The sequence below is a fragment of the Phodopus roborovskii genome, unplaced genomic scaffold (genome assembly GCF_943737965.1).
Source record: "Phodopus roborovskii unplaced genomic scaffold, PHOROB, whole genome shotgun sequence".
Classification (NCBI taxonomy): Eukaryota; Metazoa; Chordata; class Mammalia; order Rodentia; family Cricetidae; genus Phodopus; species Phodopus roborovskii.
In genome coordinates this window covers 12,842,794-12,859,766 of record NW_026126516.1, presented here as the reverse complement: position 1 = coordinate 12,859,766, position 16,973 = coordinate 12,842,794, and the positions used below count along the sequence as shown (strand labels likewise).

The 16,973-nt window shown below is 50.9% G+C and overlaps 1 protein-coding gene across 1 annotated transcript; it reads right to left on the bottom strand.

Moving 5' to 3' along the window:
* Positions 1 to 3,451: 3,451 nt before the first annotated feature.
* Positions 3,452 to 16,440, bottom strand: Tex22 (testis expressed 22). The gene is made up of 2 exons (XM_051196705.1): positions 16,242 to 16,440; positions 3,452 to 3,887 (listed from the first exon to the last, which is right to left on the bottom strand). Exons 1-2 carry the CDS (start codon positions 16,395 to 16,397, stop codon positions 3,474 to 3,476), a joined length of 570 nt encoding a protein of 189 aa, XP_051052662.1. The 5' UTR covers positions 16,398 to 16,440; the 3' UTR covers positions 3,452 to 3,473.
* Between the last annotated feature and the right edge of the window lie 533 nt (positions 16,441 to 16,973).

Genomic DNA, 16,973 nt, shown 5'->3' with positions numbered 1-16,973 from the left:
CAGCACCGTGTGGTTGTCTATAGCTGTCCATAGCTCCAGTTTCCAGGGATCTGATAGCCCCTTTTGACCACCTTGGCATTTCAGTTCATGGTACACACTCAGGCACTTGCACATATAGTATAGACGGAATAAAACTTAGGGGCCGACCTCAATTTCAGCTAATTAAAAAATATAAAACAAGTGATGCAAATAGCCCAAGTTCTGGAGGGCAGAGCAAGGGCCAGGGAATTGGAATGGAAGGTAAATATAGTGATCTTGCTTGCATGAATTGGCTAAGGAAGGGCCAGGGCAGAGCAGGGAAGGCCCATGGCACTCAATACCCAACCAAAAATCAGTGCTGTCTACATTGAAAAACAAGTGCTACTCATCCCTCAATGCATTTATACTTCCTAAAAATAATCACACAGTTTTGGGGGGACGGTCTCACTGTGCAGCCCAGGCTAGCCAGATTTGTATCCATCTTTCTGCTGCTGCCGTGAGGGTTCAGATTATAGGCAGGCACCACCACACCTGGCATATTATACCATCTTGTCACTGGGCTTTTTTTTTTTTTTTTTTTTTCAGCTTAAATCGGTTTACTTTTTTTCTCTTTAGTGTATTTTTTTAAAGTGTGTAAGCAGAAGCTCAGTGCTTCAGAATTCCCATCATTTCATCTGCACAGATGTCCCAGAAATAGCTGGGATGACCTCTACCTGATGTGAACTGCTTTTAAAAAAAAAAAAAGAAAAAATGCCTGGTTAATTTTGAGCAAGTGTTTTACAAAGCCCATGAAGTGATCTCTTAGGCAGTGGCCGTGAACTGCATCTCCTAGATGGCCCAGCTGCGGGAGGCCTCTCTCTGTCCCAGGTATCCACAGTGTGCTGGCTGGTTTTGTGTGCCAGAGTGATATAAGCTAGAATCACCACAGAGGAGGAAATGCCTGTGTGAGTTCCAGCCCTAAGGCATTTTCCTAATTAGTGATCAATGGGAGGCCCAGCCCACTGTGGGCGGTGCCAACCCCGGCTGCTGGTCCTGGGTTCTGTAAGAAGGCAGGCTGAGCAGCCATGGGGAGCAAGCCAGTGAGCAGCTCCTCTCCATGACCTCTGCCTCCAGGTTCCTGCCCTGTTTGAGTTCCTACCCTTACTTCCTTTAGTGATGAATGGATAGCAACGTGGAAGTATAAACCAAAAGAACCCTTTTCCTCCCAACTTTTCTTTTGGGGGGGTCATGGTGTTTTGTCACAGCAATAGAAACCCTAAGACACAGGGGTGTCCTCTGCCACCCATTCAGAGACAGAGTGTCTAGCTCAGACAATGAGTGCTGAGTGTCCAGGTAGGTCAAGAAAACCTGAGCCTCCCCTGTTGGGGCGGGGTCTCCCAACCTGACCTGCCTCCCCTTGACTAAGGTGTTAGGGACTCTCCCCCCCCCAAGACCTTTCTGCTCCTTTTAGATGAGCCAACCCGTCTCTGTGAACTCCTACTCACCGCAGTCTCCTCCTATACCCTTCCCCGTCCCAAGTGAGCACCCTGGACACGGGGCCGAGTCACGTGTTTGTGGAGCACTGTCCTGTACACCGTAGTACCTAGAGGCGGCCAACCGCAACGTGGAGAAGACGCTGTGTTCCCCTCCCAAAAGGGGGATCCTGTCAGTGTGCTGATGGAGTAGTGGAAATGAAGTTTACTAAGTCTGACCTTAACATCGGGAGATTTTGCAGGTCATCTGGGTGGCCCCAGAGTAGTCTTAAGGGTCCTTAGCCATAGGAGCTGAAAGAGGGGAGTGGAGGGAAGAACACACAGCCAGAGCTGCTGTCTAGGGTACCCTGGTGCCCTGGGGCAGCCGAGAGAGGTGAGCTGCACCTCCCGCCCTCTGTGGACAGCTACAGAACTTAATGAACCTGTTCTCTAAAACACTAAACTTGTGACCATTGGCTGCAGCGGCCACTGGAAACTACGCACTGCCCAGTACCTGGGCCGCAGTATTCTCACAGGCACTGCTAACAACTCCAACACCAGGCTCCATCCCCTGCTGAGCCCACCAGCTCCAGTTGCTGTGATGGGGAAGAGTCTAAGAGAAGCTGACCATCTTGGTATCCATCTGGCTGCAGACTCAGGCCCAGGCAAGAGCACAAGGCCAGGAGGGGCCCCCTGCCAGCACTCTGCCGTGAGCGGAAGCGATCATGGAGTCCTTCAGAGCCACTCAGCTGAGTGCACCGCACTAGTGTGGTGACCTTTGACCTCCGCTCACATCAGCAGGACTCTGTATCTTCTTGTCCAGCTCTAAGTCAGCTCCAAACTCTGAGCAGGTGGAGAGGACAAGCGGTGCCCCAGTCTCCTTAGGGTTGTCCCTGCCCTAGGCCTCGTGGCACCATGCCCTGCTTTCCCTTTAACCTCTGTATCCTGGAAAATGGAGGACGGGCAGAAATTAAATCGGGGGACAGCTGGGCAGGGATGCCAGTAGGGTGATGAAGGCAGACCTCCTGGAGGAGGAGGGGTTTCACTGCAAGCGCAGAGAATTCAAGTCAGCCAGGGATCCGGTGTCATGCATGGCTAAGTCTATGGGAAGCAAGGGATTCTGGGAAGGGGCAGCTAGTGCTGCACAACCAGGCTGATTCCCTCAAGATCCAGGACACGGTTCTTACACCCTCACTTGAACCCAGGACTCATTGCTTCCTCTTGATTCAGAGTCCCCTGGGCCGAGCCCCACCCACATAGAAGCCCAGACCACTACGGCCACGGTGACAGATTGGGGTTACCATCCTTTTCCTGCCTCTCCTTCAGCTTGCTGTCCCTCAAATGTGGGATGCGTTACCACCCCAGTGCTGAACCCTCTTCAGGACCCCCAGCCTCAAGACAAAGAGTGAGAAGTTACTGAAGACCCAGGGCTCCTTGTATTTCTGCAAACCTACTGCAGGGCGCACACACACTGCATTCCTAACCTTGTCTAACTCCAAGTTCACCGTTCGGAATGATCAGTTACCTGGAAGGCCTGCCTACCCATGCTTACGAGTGAGTCCGCCACCATAGTCTCATCACAGCATCTCCCAGGTCACACATCCCATTCGGGCCTTGATGCTAGATCCCATGGGTCCCAAACCGTCCATGACATGAAAACCCTACTGGAGGAAGTGGGCAATGGCAGCTCCTCAGGCAGTTGCTCAGTAATGGCGCTCTCAAAGCAGTGGGTCATGAACCAGCATCTGTGTGGCAATCCAGCCTCCTCAGAGGCCCACAAGTGCTGGGCGCCATTATGCCCCATGGAGCAGGGGCTGTTTTGGAAGGTCACCCCTGACTCCCTTCCCTGGCTCTCCCAGAGTTCCCAACCAGGGTCCCAGGAGGGGCAGCTCTCCCGGAGTCCTGAGACCTGACCTATTTGTCCTCTGTGGGTGGGTCGGTCATGCCCACCGTGGGACGCAGAGAGCACACACACAGGGTAAGGAAGTCACGCTACCCCACAAAGAAAGGCACTGGATACATTGGGCTAAGCAGGGCTCCTTCTTAGGAGCGGGGTGACCTCGAGGTGTGGGGCTCAAAATTCTCGTTCTGCCAGTGGGGAGTGCTCTGGGCCAAGAAGTCCTGGAAGCCGTTGGGATACATGTTGGAATGGTCCGGGTGAGGCAGGAGTACATCTCGGTCCACACCCTCAGACACCAGCTGGGCCACCATCTGTATAATGTCCTGCGGGGGATCGACCATGGCTTCAGGGACCTGGGTGGGAGAGGGTGGGGCAGGCCCACTCAGTGGGGAGGGTACAGTTGGCCGGCCAGGGAGGTGCAGGCCCAGAGTGTCTCTAGATGTGGCCCTGGCAGTGTTTGTCCTGTCCTGTGCATGCAGCATGGCCAGGCGCCTGCGCTCGTCGATGCTGACATTCCAGCGGCTACCAGGGCGCCTGCGCTCGGGAGGCTCACACACCTGTGGGGACAGAGCGCATGGTCACCTCCAAACTCAGGTCCTCCTATCTGCATGGCAAGCGCTGTACCAAGTGAGCGATGGCTCCAGCTCCCATTTGTTTATTTTGAGCAGGGTCTCACTATGAAGCCCAGGCTGGCCTGATTCTCTTGCTCTGTCTCAGAATGAGCTCCGGGTGGGGAAGGCAGTAAGTACCCTCTCACATAGCCTGTGCGGTATACCTGAACTGAAAGGACCCCATGAGGTGTTCATGGTTACGGTCTCATCTGTCCCTGGACTGTGCAGGGCATTACAGCCAGCAAAGTACTCCAAGGTGGAGGGTGGGGCTGGGCCAGAGGCATAACCAATCTAATCTGTTGTGTGCCCCCCAAAAAATCGGGTCTCAAAGATCAACCCCAGGCGCTCCCAAGAGGCCTATAAAGGGATGCTAACAGCTGGGTTCAGTTACCAAAACCAACAAAAATAAGTAAAATATCTGTAAAGAGATTTAGGAGGAAAATTAATACTCCGAACCCACGCGAACAAAGTTTTAAAAGCAGGCATGAGCTGAAGGGGCTGATCAGCCAGCGCCATGCAGGAGACTGGAAGGTCCTGGCTTGCAAGAAAGCCAGCATAGGCTTATGGGTAAGGCCTCCATATAACAGCCACAACATGCCCCTGCCCAGGTCAGGTGGCCCAGCGAAGTTCCTCCAGAATGCCCATTTAGGGGGCACACCCAGCTAGCTACCTTCTGGATGGAGGGCCAAAAGTAGGGATGAGACCATTACAAGTGATGGACCCCTGAAAGAATTAACCCACAACAACCCAGTGATTCCATTTCCAGGTACAGACCCAGAAGAATTTAAAGCCGGGACTTGGGGAGGTGTGTGCACCTCCTGTCCACTGCAGCTTCTTTCACTCAGCCAGGCATGGTTCACGCTAGAAAAAAAGGAAAAAAGAGAGGGCATTGGGGGTTAGATAGATGGCTGGGCAGTTAAGAGGTGCACTCTGCTCCTGCAGAAGACCTGGGTTCAGTTCCCAGCACCCACATCAGGGAGCTCACAGCTGCCTGTAATGCCAATTCGGAGAGGATCTGACACCCTTTCGGCCTCTGTGGGCACCTGCATGCACACATGTATACACACGTACCTTTTTAAAAACTGACAAAAGAAAGGACGTTTGACGCATGCTGTTGTGTGGGTGAATGTAAAACAGTAGCCACCACAGCACGTGTCCCCACAGCTTCTGCGATCCTGCTGGTGTAGGAACTGCCAAACTCAAGTTCCCTGGGACAGAAAGGAGAGCGAAGCCTCTGGGAATGGAAAGGGAGGTGCTTAATGGAGATAATGCAGATTCGGGAAGCGGAAAGCCCTGGAAATCTGTTTCACGACAATGAGAACACACTCAGCAAGAGGCTGGGTGGGCTTCATGCGAAAACACACGCTTGAACACGCTTAGCGTGGGCACCTTGGATCCGTGCCTGGAACCCCCACCAACACACACAAAGAAAGAAGCTTTGATGGCAAAAATATGAGGGGGGGCGGGGAAACTGAATATTTGATTCCAAGACATGTACTCAGGGAAGAGGAGACAAACACTGGGGATGAGGGTCTATACGCCGAGAAGAGCTGCAACCCCCAGAGGCCAGGCTTCAGGGTGTGTGTCCCAGCCAGTCCACTGGCCAAGGCCTTCCCCTTCACCATGCTAAACAAGGAGGAAGGGCCTCAGGGGAGGGTTAGGTGCTCAGTGCATCAGAAAGGGACCCACACATTAACACACAGGGAAAGGCAACCAAGAAGTGGGCTTCTCCAGACGAGAATCTCTGAGGGATTTGCCCTTGGCCTGCTAGCCTCTAGAACTGACAAGTGTCATTCTATGCTTCCTAAGCTACAGTAGGGCAGCCCCAACTGATGGTAGCCTCTCCCCCCCCAATATCAGTGTTTCCGACTCCTTCTCTTCGGAGACCTCTGCCTGGCGGCAGTGTAAGACAATGCAGGCCTGGAAGTGCACAGCCCCTCATCCCCATCCTGCAGCCTAGCTTACTCTGTTCCCCCTACCCCAGTCCACAGAAGAAGCCACTGAAAGCCAGACACCTGTCTGACCATGCCACAGCTAAGCCACCTGCTAGCAAAGGCCATCTGAGCATGCAAAGTCCCCAGTGAAGAGCAGGACAGAGCCTCTAACGAGGTGAAAAACAGGACAGAGGTCCCAGGTCTCTACTATCACTGTGGCCTTTGGCTGTGGGATACAGGCTATGGATGAAACAAGAGCAAAGCAGGTGGAGAGGGGTCGCCCAGAGGACAAGGATGACCTTGGACATGCAAAGTGCGACTTGGCAAGACGGACACTCAGTGGGAGGGTACTCTGGAGCTGTTCCTATTCTTAACCCACTTTGTGTGGCGGGACTGCGCGCCTCTCCTGTAGCTGTCACAGTACTTCATGCTGGTGTGGCTTCTGCTCTGCTGATGGCAGAGGGTACATGCACTCTACACGTGGCACATAGACATAAGGCCACAGCTAGGCCTCCTGTGTTTATGCATCAACCTCAAGAAAGGCAGGAACAGGAGACCTCTGAGAGGGAGAGCCGCACACAGGGTATCCACACACCCTCGTCTGTCCAAGAAACGGGAAAATGTAAATTCAGAATTCATTTGGAGATACTCGTTACGAAGCATTATTACCATGAGCACTGACTAATATAGGATGGAAAGCAAAGCACCACCACAAAGATATGAAAAACTAGCAGGCTGTGAGAAAGCCAGAGAATCATTCCTGTTGTATCAACTTGAAACTAATAAAATGAGAAAAGGAAAAAAACAAACATATACACACAAACATGCACACACCGTGTCCCCAGACATATAGGAAACAGCCTTAGCAGAATACGTTTGCAGACATTTCAGAATGCTGGCAAGAGGGGGAATATCTTAAAACTTTTTGAGAGTGAAGCTGGTGAGAGAGTGGTTAAGAACACTTGGGTTCAGCTCCCCGTACCCACCCACACAGAGGCTCACAACTGTCTGCTCACTTCAGTTCCAGGAGACCCAAAGCTTTCTTCTGGCCTCCACAGGCACCAGACATGCACACACGGCACACAGACATATATGCAGGCAAAACATTCATACATGTAAAATACGTAAATCTTAGAGAAAAAAAACTTTTGAAGGTAAAAATGGCACTGGGATGATGCTACATACAAGTGCCAAGCAACACACAGACACATGCATGCATACATACATAGACACTCGCGCACACACAGAGGCGCGCACACACACAGGCGCAGACATAAACAAGTGTAATGTAACTCCTTGGAAAGAGGGGGAAGAGAGCAGGTGGATGGTAGAGCACTTAATCCTCTATTCATGCGGCAGAAAGTCAGCAGACTCTAAAATGGAGGGATAGGAGAGCAGCACTGGCTTCTTGCGCACATTCTGCGGTCACTGTTGGTGAGATCTCAGCAAGAGAGCTAACAGCAAGGTTTTAGGGTCACTGCCCAGCAGCAGGCATGAATGCTTTAAGAATGAAATTTAAAGATAAAGCCTTAAGTACCTGACGTCTCAGAATATGCTAGAGAACTCTTGCCATGTGCTCAACAAACAGATGGGACACTTACACACGAGTTGGATAGGATCTGGGCCACTAACAAAATGGATCTACACCAGGCCCCTGGAGCTCACCATTTTAAGGCCACAGAACAACACAACTGGAATTGCCAACCAACCCAACACGTGAGGACAAAGAAAGTAGAGACTGAAATGCATATTTGCGTAGATAACGTGACAAGCAAGATACAGGCAGAGTGCGGGAGTGTGGCCAGAACCACGCTCGGAGGACAATCTGCAGCTCAAATCCACCACTGGAAGAAATCCCCTGAATCCCAGCACTTGGGAGGCAGAGACAGGCAGATCTCTGTGAGTTCTGGGCCAGGCCAGCCTGGTCTACACAGCAAATGCCAGGAAGCTAGGGAGACACAGAAACATTTGTCTCAAAAATCAAAGAAGAAGAAAAGGAAGAGAAGGAGAATGATGACGACCACAACAATAATGCCAAGTCAGGGGTGAGTGGGGCATGCGGGAGGCAGGGGAAGGCGGATCTCTTGAGTGTGAGGCCAGCCTGGTCTACAGAGTGAATTCCAGGTCAGCCAGGGCTACACAGAGAGACCCTGTATCAATAAAACAAACAAAAGGCGGAGAAAAGGATTTTAAGGGCTCTGGAGAGAGGGCTCATCAGTTGAGAGTACAATACACCCTTCTTCCAGAATACCCAGGTTTGAGTCCCAGCATCCACGTGATAGATCACACCGTCCTATAACCCCAGGTCCAGGAACCCAACATTTCCTCCTGGCCTCTGTGGGCACCAGCCATGCATGAACTTACATGCAGACCAAACACCCACATACATAAAATAGAAACTTCTAGTGACTTATCCTATACTATCTATCGTCTTTGGTGCATCCTCAGCCCTCATCAGAGAAGCGTCTTGTTGCAGTCAAGAGCAAAGGACAGAGATCCACAAGTGGTCAGCGCCCAGAGAACAAGAGACTGAGAATGCCCAGCCCTCGGTGGATCATCTGGATCACATTTATCCCCACCCAAGGCCCAGGACTCTTCCAGAGAGAGAGAGCAGAAAGGCTGTAAGAACCGGGCGTGGTGGATAACTTCAAGGACGCTGTTTTGTGGGACACAACAGAGCAGGTTCACGTAAGAACTCTCCGTGGTTGTGACAGGATGCACAAGCCCCAGCCAGACAAAAGCCCAGTGTGGAGGGGGAGAGGGCACCAAGCCCCACCCTTAGCTGAGGACCAGAGCTGCCAGGTGAGGGAAATCAGTTCTCTCTTTGTCATTACTAGTAGGCTAACCACACTACAAGGCAAGTCCCAGACCCAAAAGTAGCTGGTCAGCACAGGTTAGACTTGATGGCTTAAAAATTAAAAAGGGACATAAAGCTGGCTAGGCAGAGAGAGAGGTGGGGTGGATCAAGGAGGCGCCAGAGGTGGTGGTGAATATGATCAAAATACGTAGTTGTTTTTTGAGACAGGGTTTCTCTGTGCAGCCCTGGCTGTCTTGACTGGCCTCAGTTTCTCATAGAGCCTGCCTGTCCCTTGCTGTGCACCACCCTGCCAGGCCCAATCAAAAAACACTGCATAACATCCTCAAGGAGTTAATAAAATTTGTGTGTTTAGATTTTGTCCTTTGACACAAAGTCTTTCTTTGTAGCCCTGGCTGTCCTGGAACTGCTCTGTGGACCAGGCTGACCTCAAACTCGTGGAGACCAAGAATTCAACAACAACAACAACAACACTTTTTTGTTGTTGTTGTTTTTGGAGACAGGGTGTCCTTAAACTCAGAGATCCACCTACCTCTGCTGGGATCAAAGGTGTGCACCACTAACACCAGGCCTGAAACCAAAATTTGTTTTTGTTTTTGAGACAGTTTCTCTGTGTAGCCCTGGCTGTCCTGGAATTCACTCCGTAGACCTGGCTGGCCTAGTCTAGAACTCACAGAGATCCGCACCAACAGGCCAGGAAAAAAAAAAAAATTTTTTTTTTTTAAAGAAAACATTCTAAACTCATATATTCTGGCCAAACAATTACATACTTAAGAATTTAACCTGAGCCAGGTGTGGTGGAGCTCACCTTTAACCCAGCACTCAGGAGGCACAGGCAGGCAGATCTCTGGTTCCAGGACAGAGAGCTACACAAGAGAAACTCAGTTTCAGAAGAAACAACAAAAACCAAAGCAACAAAACTAACAACCTAAGAATTTAACCTAGAGGCTGGAGAGGTGGCTCAGCAATTAAGGTCACCTGCTGTCCTTTTTTGTTTGCTTTTTTCCTTTGTTTATTTAAATTAGAAACAGTTGTTTTACAGGTCAATCCCAGCTCCCTCACCCTCCCAGCCTCCCCTGTCCCCCCCCAACCCCAGCCCATCCCCTTTCTGCTCCCCAGGGAGGGTGAGGCCTTCCATGGGGAGTCTTCAGAGTCTGTCATATCATTTGGAGCAGGGCCTAGGCCCTCCCCCATGTGTCTAGGCTGAGGGAGTATCCGTCTATGTGGGATGTGCTCCCAAAGTCCATTCGTATAATAGGGATAAACACTGATCCACTACCAGAGGCCCCATAGACTGCCCAGTCCTCCTAACTAACATCCACATTCAGGGGGTCTGGGTCAGTCCTATGCTGGTTTCCCAGCTGTCAGACTGGGGTGCATGAGCTCTCCCTTGTTCAGGTCAGCTGCTTCCCTGGGTTTCCTCAGCCTGGTCTTGACCCCTTTGCTCATTATCGCTTCTCCCTCTCTGTAACTGGATTCCAGGAGTTCAGCTCAGAGTTTAGCTGTGGGTGTCTGCTTCTGCTTCCATCAGCTCCTGGATGAAGGCTCTAAGAGCCTTCACCTGCTGTTCTTGTAGAAGACTCAAGTTCATTCCCAGCACCTTTATTAAGTTCACACGGTCTGTAACTACAGTTCCAAGGGATCCAATATGCTCTGGCCTCTGAGGTCACCAGACATGCATGTGATATACAGACATACATGCAGACAAAACATCCATGAACATAAAGTAAAAAAAAAAAAAAATAATAAAAAATGGCATTAGGAAGACAAGTGAATAGTTAAAAAGAAAAGAAATAGTGGACGATATTCACAGACAGGTTCTTAGAAAAACAACTGCCAGAAACTCCTTACATGTTCACAGGCCCCAGCCACAGCCATTGCCATCATTCCTACCAATGCATTCACATTCGATGTTCGTTTAGGCGGGTTTTGTTTGCTTGTTTTGGGACTGAAAGGCATAGTTCACCCACTTTCTTTTTCCTGCGTTTGGTGTGTGGTTCTGGGGATCAAACGGAGGCACACGTTCTACTGATGTGCTACATCTCCAGCCCACCACTCAGTGTTTAAAAAAAAATGTGTTTGCTTGTATGCACGTATGTATGTATATATATGTACCACATGGGTGTCTGTGCTGGTGGATGCCAGAGAGGATCTTGATTCTTGGAACTGGAGTGATGGGAGATGTCATTCTGTAAATATGTTTCTCATACTGGTTAATGAATAAAGCACTGTTGGCCAATAGGAAAGCAAGAGAGGAGGGACTAGGAGACAAGGAGGATTCGAGGAAGTAGTAGGGAGGAGTCAACATGGAGAGACTGGAGAGAACAGAGGTCCAGGCCCACTCTCTGGTAAGATGAGACCACGTGGAAATACTTAGACTAATAGAAATGGGTTAATTATTAAGACAGAGCTAGCAGATAAGAAACTAGTACCTGGCCAACAGTGTTATATCAAATACAGAGTCTCTGTGAGTTATTTGGGGCTGGCAGTAGTGGGCCCAGGCCGACAGGAAAACCTACTCGTAACACAAAAGGGTACATGTGGGTGCTGGAAACGAAACCCAGGTCCGCTACAATAGCAGTGAATGCTCTTAACTCTACCAAGCCACCTCTCCAGCCCCTACCACTCGACTCTTAGGGTGGTTTTCTCCTTGCTGGTTTGTTTTGTAGATAGAATTTTTGGCATAGAGCCCAGGTTGTTCCTGAGTAATCCTGCCTCAGCATCTAAGTGCTGGATTACAGGTAGGGGCTACTATGCTGACTTTCTCTTTTTTAACCATCTCTTCATAGATTCGGGTTAGTAAATATTTCAACCATGTATCATAAGCATCTCTTCCAGACTGTCATTTAGCATTTCCATCTCTGCTTGTGCTATACTTTTTAAATCTGTTGGGCTTTCCCTTCAGGATCGTATGTTTGTATGAAGAAAAGCATTTCTCATTTGGGATTCTAAATACAGAGTCTTCCAAAGCAGTTTCCAGTTTGAGGTCGGTGTGTCTGCACATGTGTGATGAAACACAGGGCTGTATTCTACTGTCCTGTAAGAGGCCGGCCAATCGCTCCGATACTGATTTAAAATTCCATGGAAAGCAGAAAGTAAACCCCTAGATTTACTCAGAGGTCAACTTTTCAGCATTTGTCCTAGATGGCAGGCACAATGCTCGACTTCTGATTTCATGCCATCGTTTTGTGCTAGGGTTGAGGGCCAATAAAGCCTTGACTTTTTGTTTTAATACTGCATGGCTTCCTCTCAAAGGAAAGCTTTGAAATACCTTTGCTTTTCAAATTATATATTAGTGAACATTTCAGCAACAGATTGCTTACATTTGCTTTTTGTTTGGATTGGGTTTTTGAGACGGGGGTTCTCTGTGTGGCTTTGGAGCCTGTCCTGGAACTCACTCAGTAGATCAGGCTGACCTCGAGCTCACAGAGATCCACCTGCCTCTGCCTCCTGAGTGCTGGGATTAAAGGTGTGCTCTGCCACTGCCTGGCCAACAGCCCAACAGACATTTAAATTACTGCATATGGCAGCTAGCCTCTAGGATGACAAGCAGCTCCTGGCAATCATACTTCTATTACCTCTTACACACACAAAGTAGTAATGACTAGTGTAACCTCCTCTACAAAAACAAAAAACAGAACAGTGGGAACAGAACAGTGAGAATACAAACACCTTAGCAGCTTCTACCCTGCCCCATTTCTACTGTCTCACTGGAGGAAGCCAGTTCCTGGCTGCCTTCCTGAGACTACGCAGCTACCCTGGGGAGAGCTCCACCCAAGATCGATCCTGTGGCAAGGGTCTTCGCTACCTACCTAACACTGACTTCCTGCAGATGGGAGCTACTGTAGAAGCAGCTTCAGAGAGGTGTGTGATTGACTGAACCTTTGACTATCACCTCCTAAGACCAAGCCAGCCACTGAGCAAAGCACCTGCCCTACAGGCATGGTGGTACAGTCATAATTCCCAAACTCACAAGGTAGAGGAAAGATCAGGAATTCAAGGTTATTGCTTGCTTAGATAGCAAGTTCAAAGGCAGCCTGGGTTACATGAGACCTTGTTTCAAAAATCAAAACCAATGTCCCTTCTCCATAAGAATACCACTTAATTACTGTGGGACAAACTGGTAGGTTTGAAGCATTATATATGAGCCGAGTGGCAGTGGCGCATGCCTTTAGTCCCAGCCCTCAGGAGGCAGAAGCAGGTGGATCTCTGAGTTCAAGGTCAGCCTGGTCTACAGAAAGAGTTCCAGGACAGCCAGGACCACACAGCACAGTACAACCTTGTCCTGTAAAACCAAAATCAAAAGTTATATATGTTCACACAGCACACAGCACAGTACAACCTTGTCCTGTAAAACCAAAACCAAAAGTTATATATGTTCACACAGCAGCAGGATCTGATTTTACAGGGGACCTTGGTGTTATTTGGCAAAACTCTCTGTGTCCCTTGAAAGAAATCTGAGGGACCCCATAATTTCTGTTGCTAAAGGGAATGGGAACTTTTTGGTGATATTTCCTGAATCCACTAAGTTACAATAGTCATATAACCAACCTTCGGCTTTTATTTTTACATTGGTTTATCATGGATTTTTCTAGACAGATATTTTCTTGTTGCCAATAGCGACTGTTTTCTTCGTATCTGGCTATTTAAACTATCTTTCATCCCCTGACTATGGCAAAACCTTACATATGAATTCCCATCTCCTAGGTTGGAGCTAACCAGCTGTTCTCATCTCATTTTCCCATGTGAACTTAGCTGTAAGACAAGGGAAATGTAGGGTTTATTTTTATTATTATTATTTTGCTTTGTGTTGAGGCAAGGTATTACTATGTAGTCCTGGCTGGCCTGGAAGCTTCTATGTAGAGCAGGCTGGCCTCAAACTCAGAGAGATCTGCCTGCCTCTGCTTCCTACATTCTGGGAAGTTGTGTCCCACCATGCCTGGCAACATGTACCATTTTTAGTGATAACACTGAGATATGAAATACCTTGGGGAGAACCCACCGAGTCTGACATTGCTCTCCAGGAACAGTGTCTCTCTCCTGTCATTCAAGTCTTTGTAATTCTTTGGGGGAAGGGGTTGGGTAAAGTTCATCTCAAGTGGGTTTTGCATATTTCCTACATTTTACATGGAAAGTGAGGACTATTTTCCCAAGCTGATCCTGTCTGCAGCTGTGGCAATAGATGCTGCTGACTTCTGAACACCACACTGTGTGAGTCCCGGAGACTCTAGAAGTAACCGGGACAATCACAGGGTCTCCTCATGAGGCTGGCTTTGCATGTCTTTTGCTCCTTGGTTGGCCACTCACAGTTTTGGGGGACAGCAGGGGGGCTGATAAAGGTGTCCCTTGTGTGGTTCAGCCTCCTGCCTGCTTCTGTCCGGTGTTCAGGGCATGCTGGCCGGATTGTGGGGAAGTGGTACTGTGACTATCATGGATGCTGGGAAGGGCTCCTCCAGCCCTTGCCTGGCTCGGCCCAAGGTCCCTGCATTCTGAGGCACCATGCATGGCTTTGTGGGCTGAAGACAGCCTGCACAGAAAATGACTCTAATTCTGCGCTGGGGCTGGGAGGGAGGGACAAAGGACTAATGTCAGCCAGGCCAGGAACTCTGTGGGAGGTGACATGAGGCAGAGCCAGCTGAGCGCGGACCCAGAGGAAGCACAATCCATACCAAGGGAGAGAGACTGACACGGGACAAGGTCAGGGAAGGCAGCCTGGGCATCCCTCAAGGCCAGGAGCCTGGGCATCCCTCAAGGCCAGGAGCCTGGGCATCCCTCAAGGCCAGGAGCCTGGGCATCCCTCAAGGCCAGGAGCCTGGGCATCCCTCAAGGCCAGGAGCCTGGGCATCCCTCAAGGCCAGGAGCCTGGGCATCCCTCAAGGCCAGGAGCCTGGGCATCCCTCAAGGCCAGGAGCCTGGGCATCCCTCAAGGCCAGGAGCCTGGGCATCCCTCAAGGCCAGGAGCCTGGGCATCCCTCAAGGCCAGGGCCACCACCAGGGCCTGAGAACTGTGGAAGGAAGAGGCAGAGGAACTTCAGATTGGAGCTGACCCCAAAAGGAGCCAAGGCAGACACTGAAGTGACTCTCTCGCTGTCCCCAACCTGGGCCTGGAGTCCCTTCAGCCACAGGACTCTGTTCTCCCCATTATCTCACCAGTGTAAAACCACTGCGGCTGCCCCTGCTCATGAGCAAACCTCACCCAACTTCAGACACTTCAGGGCCTCCACAGCCTAGGGTGCCCCGAGGGAGATGCTCTGTGGCCGCAGGAAAGCCCAGGGGTCTACAGGCTGGCGCTGTAGAGGTGTCACCTTCGCAGGGGCCTCAAAGCATTGGGTCCCAGAGGACATGCTGAGGTGGCATGTCAGTCATGCAGGTGACTCTGGGACCCCGCTCTTCTGGTGCTGTTGTCATTCATTTATTTATTATGTATATACAGTGCTCCACCTCCAAGTATCCCTGCACGCTGAAAAGGGCGCCAGATCCTCATTACAGAGGGTTGTGAGCCACCATGTGGTTGCCGGGAACCGAACTCAGGACCTCTGGAAGAGCAGCCAGTGCTCTAAACCTCTGAGCCATCTCTCCAGCCCTGTTGCTAGTTTTTTGTTTGTTTTCTTTTTTGGTTTTCAAGACTGAACTGCTTTGGAGCCTGTCTTGGGACTAGCTCTGTAGACCAGGCTGGCCTCGAACTCAGAGATCCACCTGCCTCTGCCACCTGAGTGCTGGGATTAAAGGCGTGTGCCACCACCACTGGCTTGTTGGTAGTTTTTTTGAGACTGTGTTTTGTTATATAGCTCAGCCTGGCCTTGAACTTGGAATCCTCCATCCCTGCCTCCTCAGTGTGTTAACCATGCATGACACCAGCCTTGGGAGCCTGCTCTCTTTACCTGTCTGTCACTTTTTACCACAGCGAGTACTCAGGCAAACATATACACCTCAGTGCCTGGTTCAATGGATGCTCACACAACCAAAGCACCACCAGCATGCATTTTGGCCACAGTTTTGAGTGATGCGGTCTGGCTTGGTACTCTTCCTCGGTGGAAACTATATCACAGATAGTGTGATAGCCTCTCTCGGGGAGTGTCCTAGGGTCTGCACACTTGGGCCTGTCTCTCCTACCACTGGGCTGAACATAATTCAGTGCCTGCTATCCAGCCACGGCTGGTGAGGTTTGCTTACTGTTGGAGGCAATCATCAGTACAGCTGCCATGCACATCTTGGTGATGGCCAGTAGCTATGCAGAGAGGTCACTTCCCTGCTGTGGGGCTTCACCCTCCCTCCCACTTATTGCTACCCTTTTGTTGAGGGTTGGGGTGCGCTGGGAAAGGCTGAGATGGGAATGTGTGGCAAACTCTTTCTGACCGTGGGCAATCCCTCCTCAGTGTCCACCAGAATGGGAGTCTACCCCAAAGCCTAGCCAGAGTGGTTGAAGAGGGCCCTGGACACTGCATGTGTGTTTGTGCCAACCCATTCGGCCCTCCTCTTGTCCCAGAGGCTCATTCTCCTCCATGCCCCTGCCCACGCAGTCCATCTAGAAGCCTGCCTCCTACTGCTTACCCAGTCTTGGGTCTGCAGATCCTCCTGAGGGTTGCTCTTGGTGTCTGGCGGGACTGAGGCCGCTGAGGGCCGGAGTGGTGGAGACGGCTGCCCTTGATCTTGAGCGAGCTGCCACTGTAGCGTCTTCCTCTGGGGGCGCTGCTGCCTGCTGTCCATCTGTACCTACAGCAGGCAGCAGCTCGCACATCTAGGGCGCTGGCTGTCAAAACAGACCCCAAGGCAGATGGCAAATTCTGCTAGGGCCGCCTTCTAGCCAGTGATCACTCTTGCCAAGTAGAGGGGCCCCCTGCATGACTTTCTTTCCCAGCTCCTGCGGCCACTGCCCTCCACGCCAGCAGTCCCCCCGGGGACATCAGAGCCCAGGAGAAGTAGATGCTTCCCTGCTCTGATCTCTCCGGACCGCCTGCCCAGCCTTCCTCACCCTTGCTTTGCAGGGGGTGCTTCGCCTGCTGTCCTGGCAAGCTCTCAATCCTAGGGTCCTGTCCTCAGCCCGCCTCCCTTCTGCCACGTCGACGATCCTACCACACACAAGGCCTAGGCTCGGGGTCAGCCCGAGGCCTCATTTCCCACCCCCTCCGCGGGCCTGAAGTCAGTTGGGGGGCAGGGGTGGGATGTGGGGAGTTGGGTCATCCGCTCGCACGCGGGAGCAGAGCTCGCCCAGGGAGTTCCGGAGCGGGCTCAGTGGGCACCAGCGAGGGAAGAGCCAGTGGATTCCGGACAAATGAGACAGGC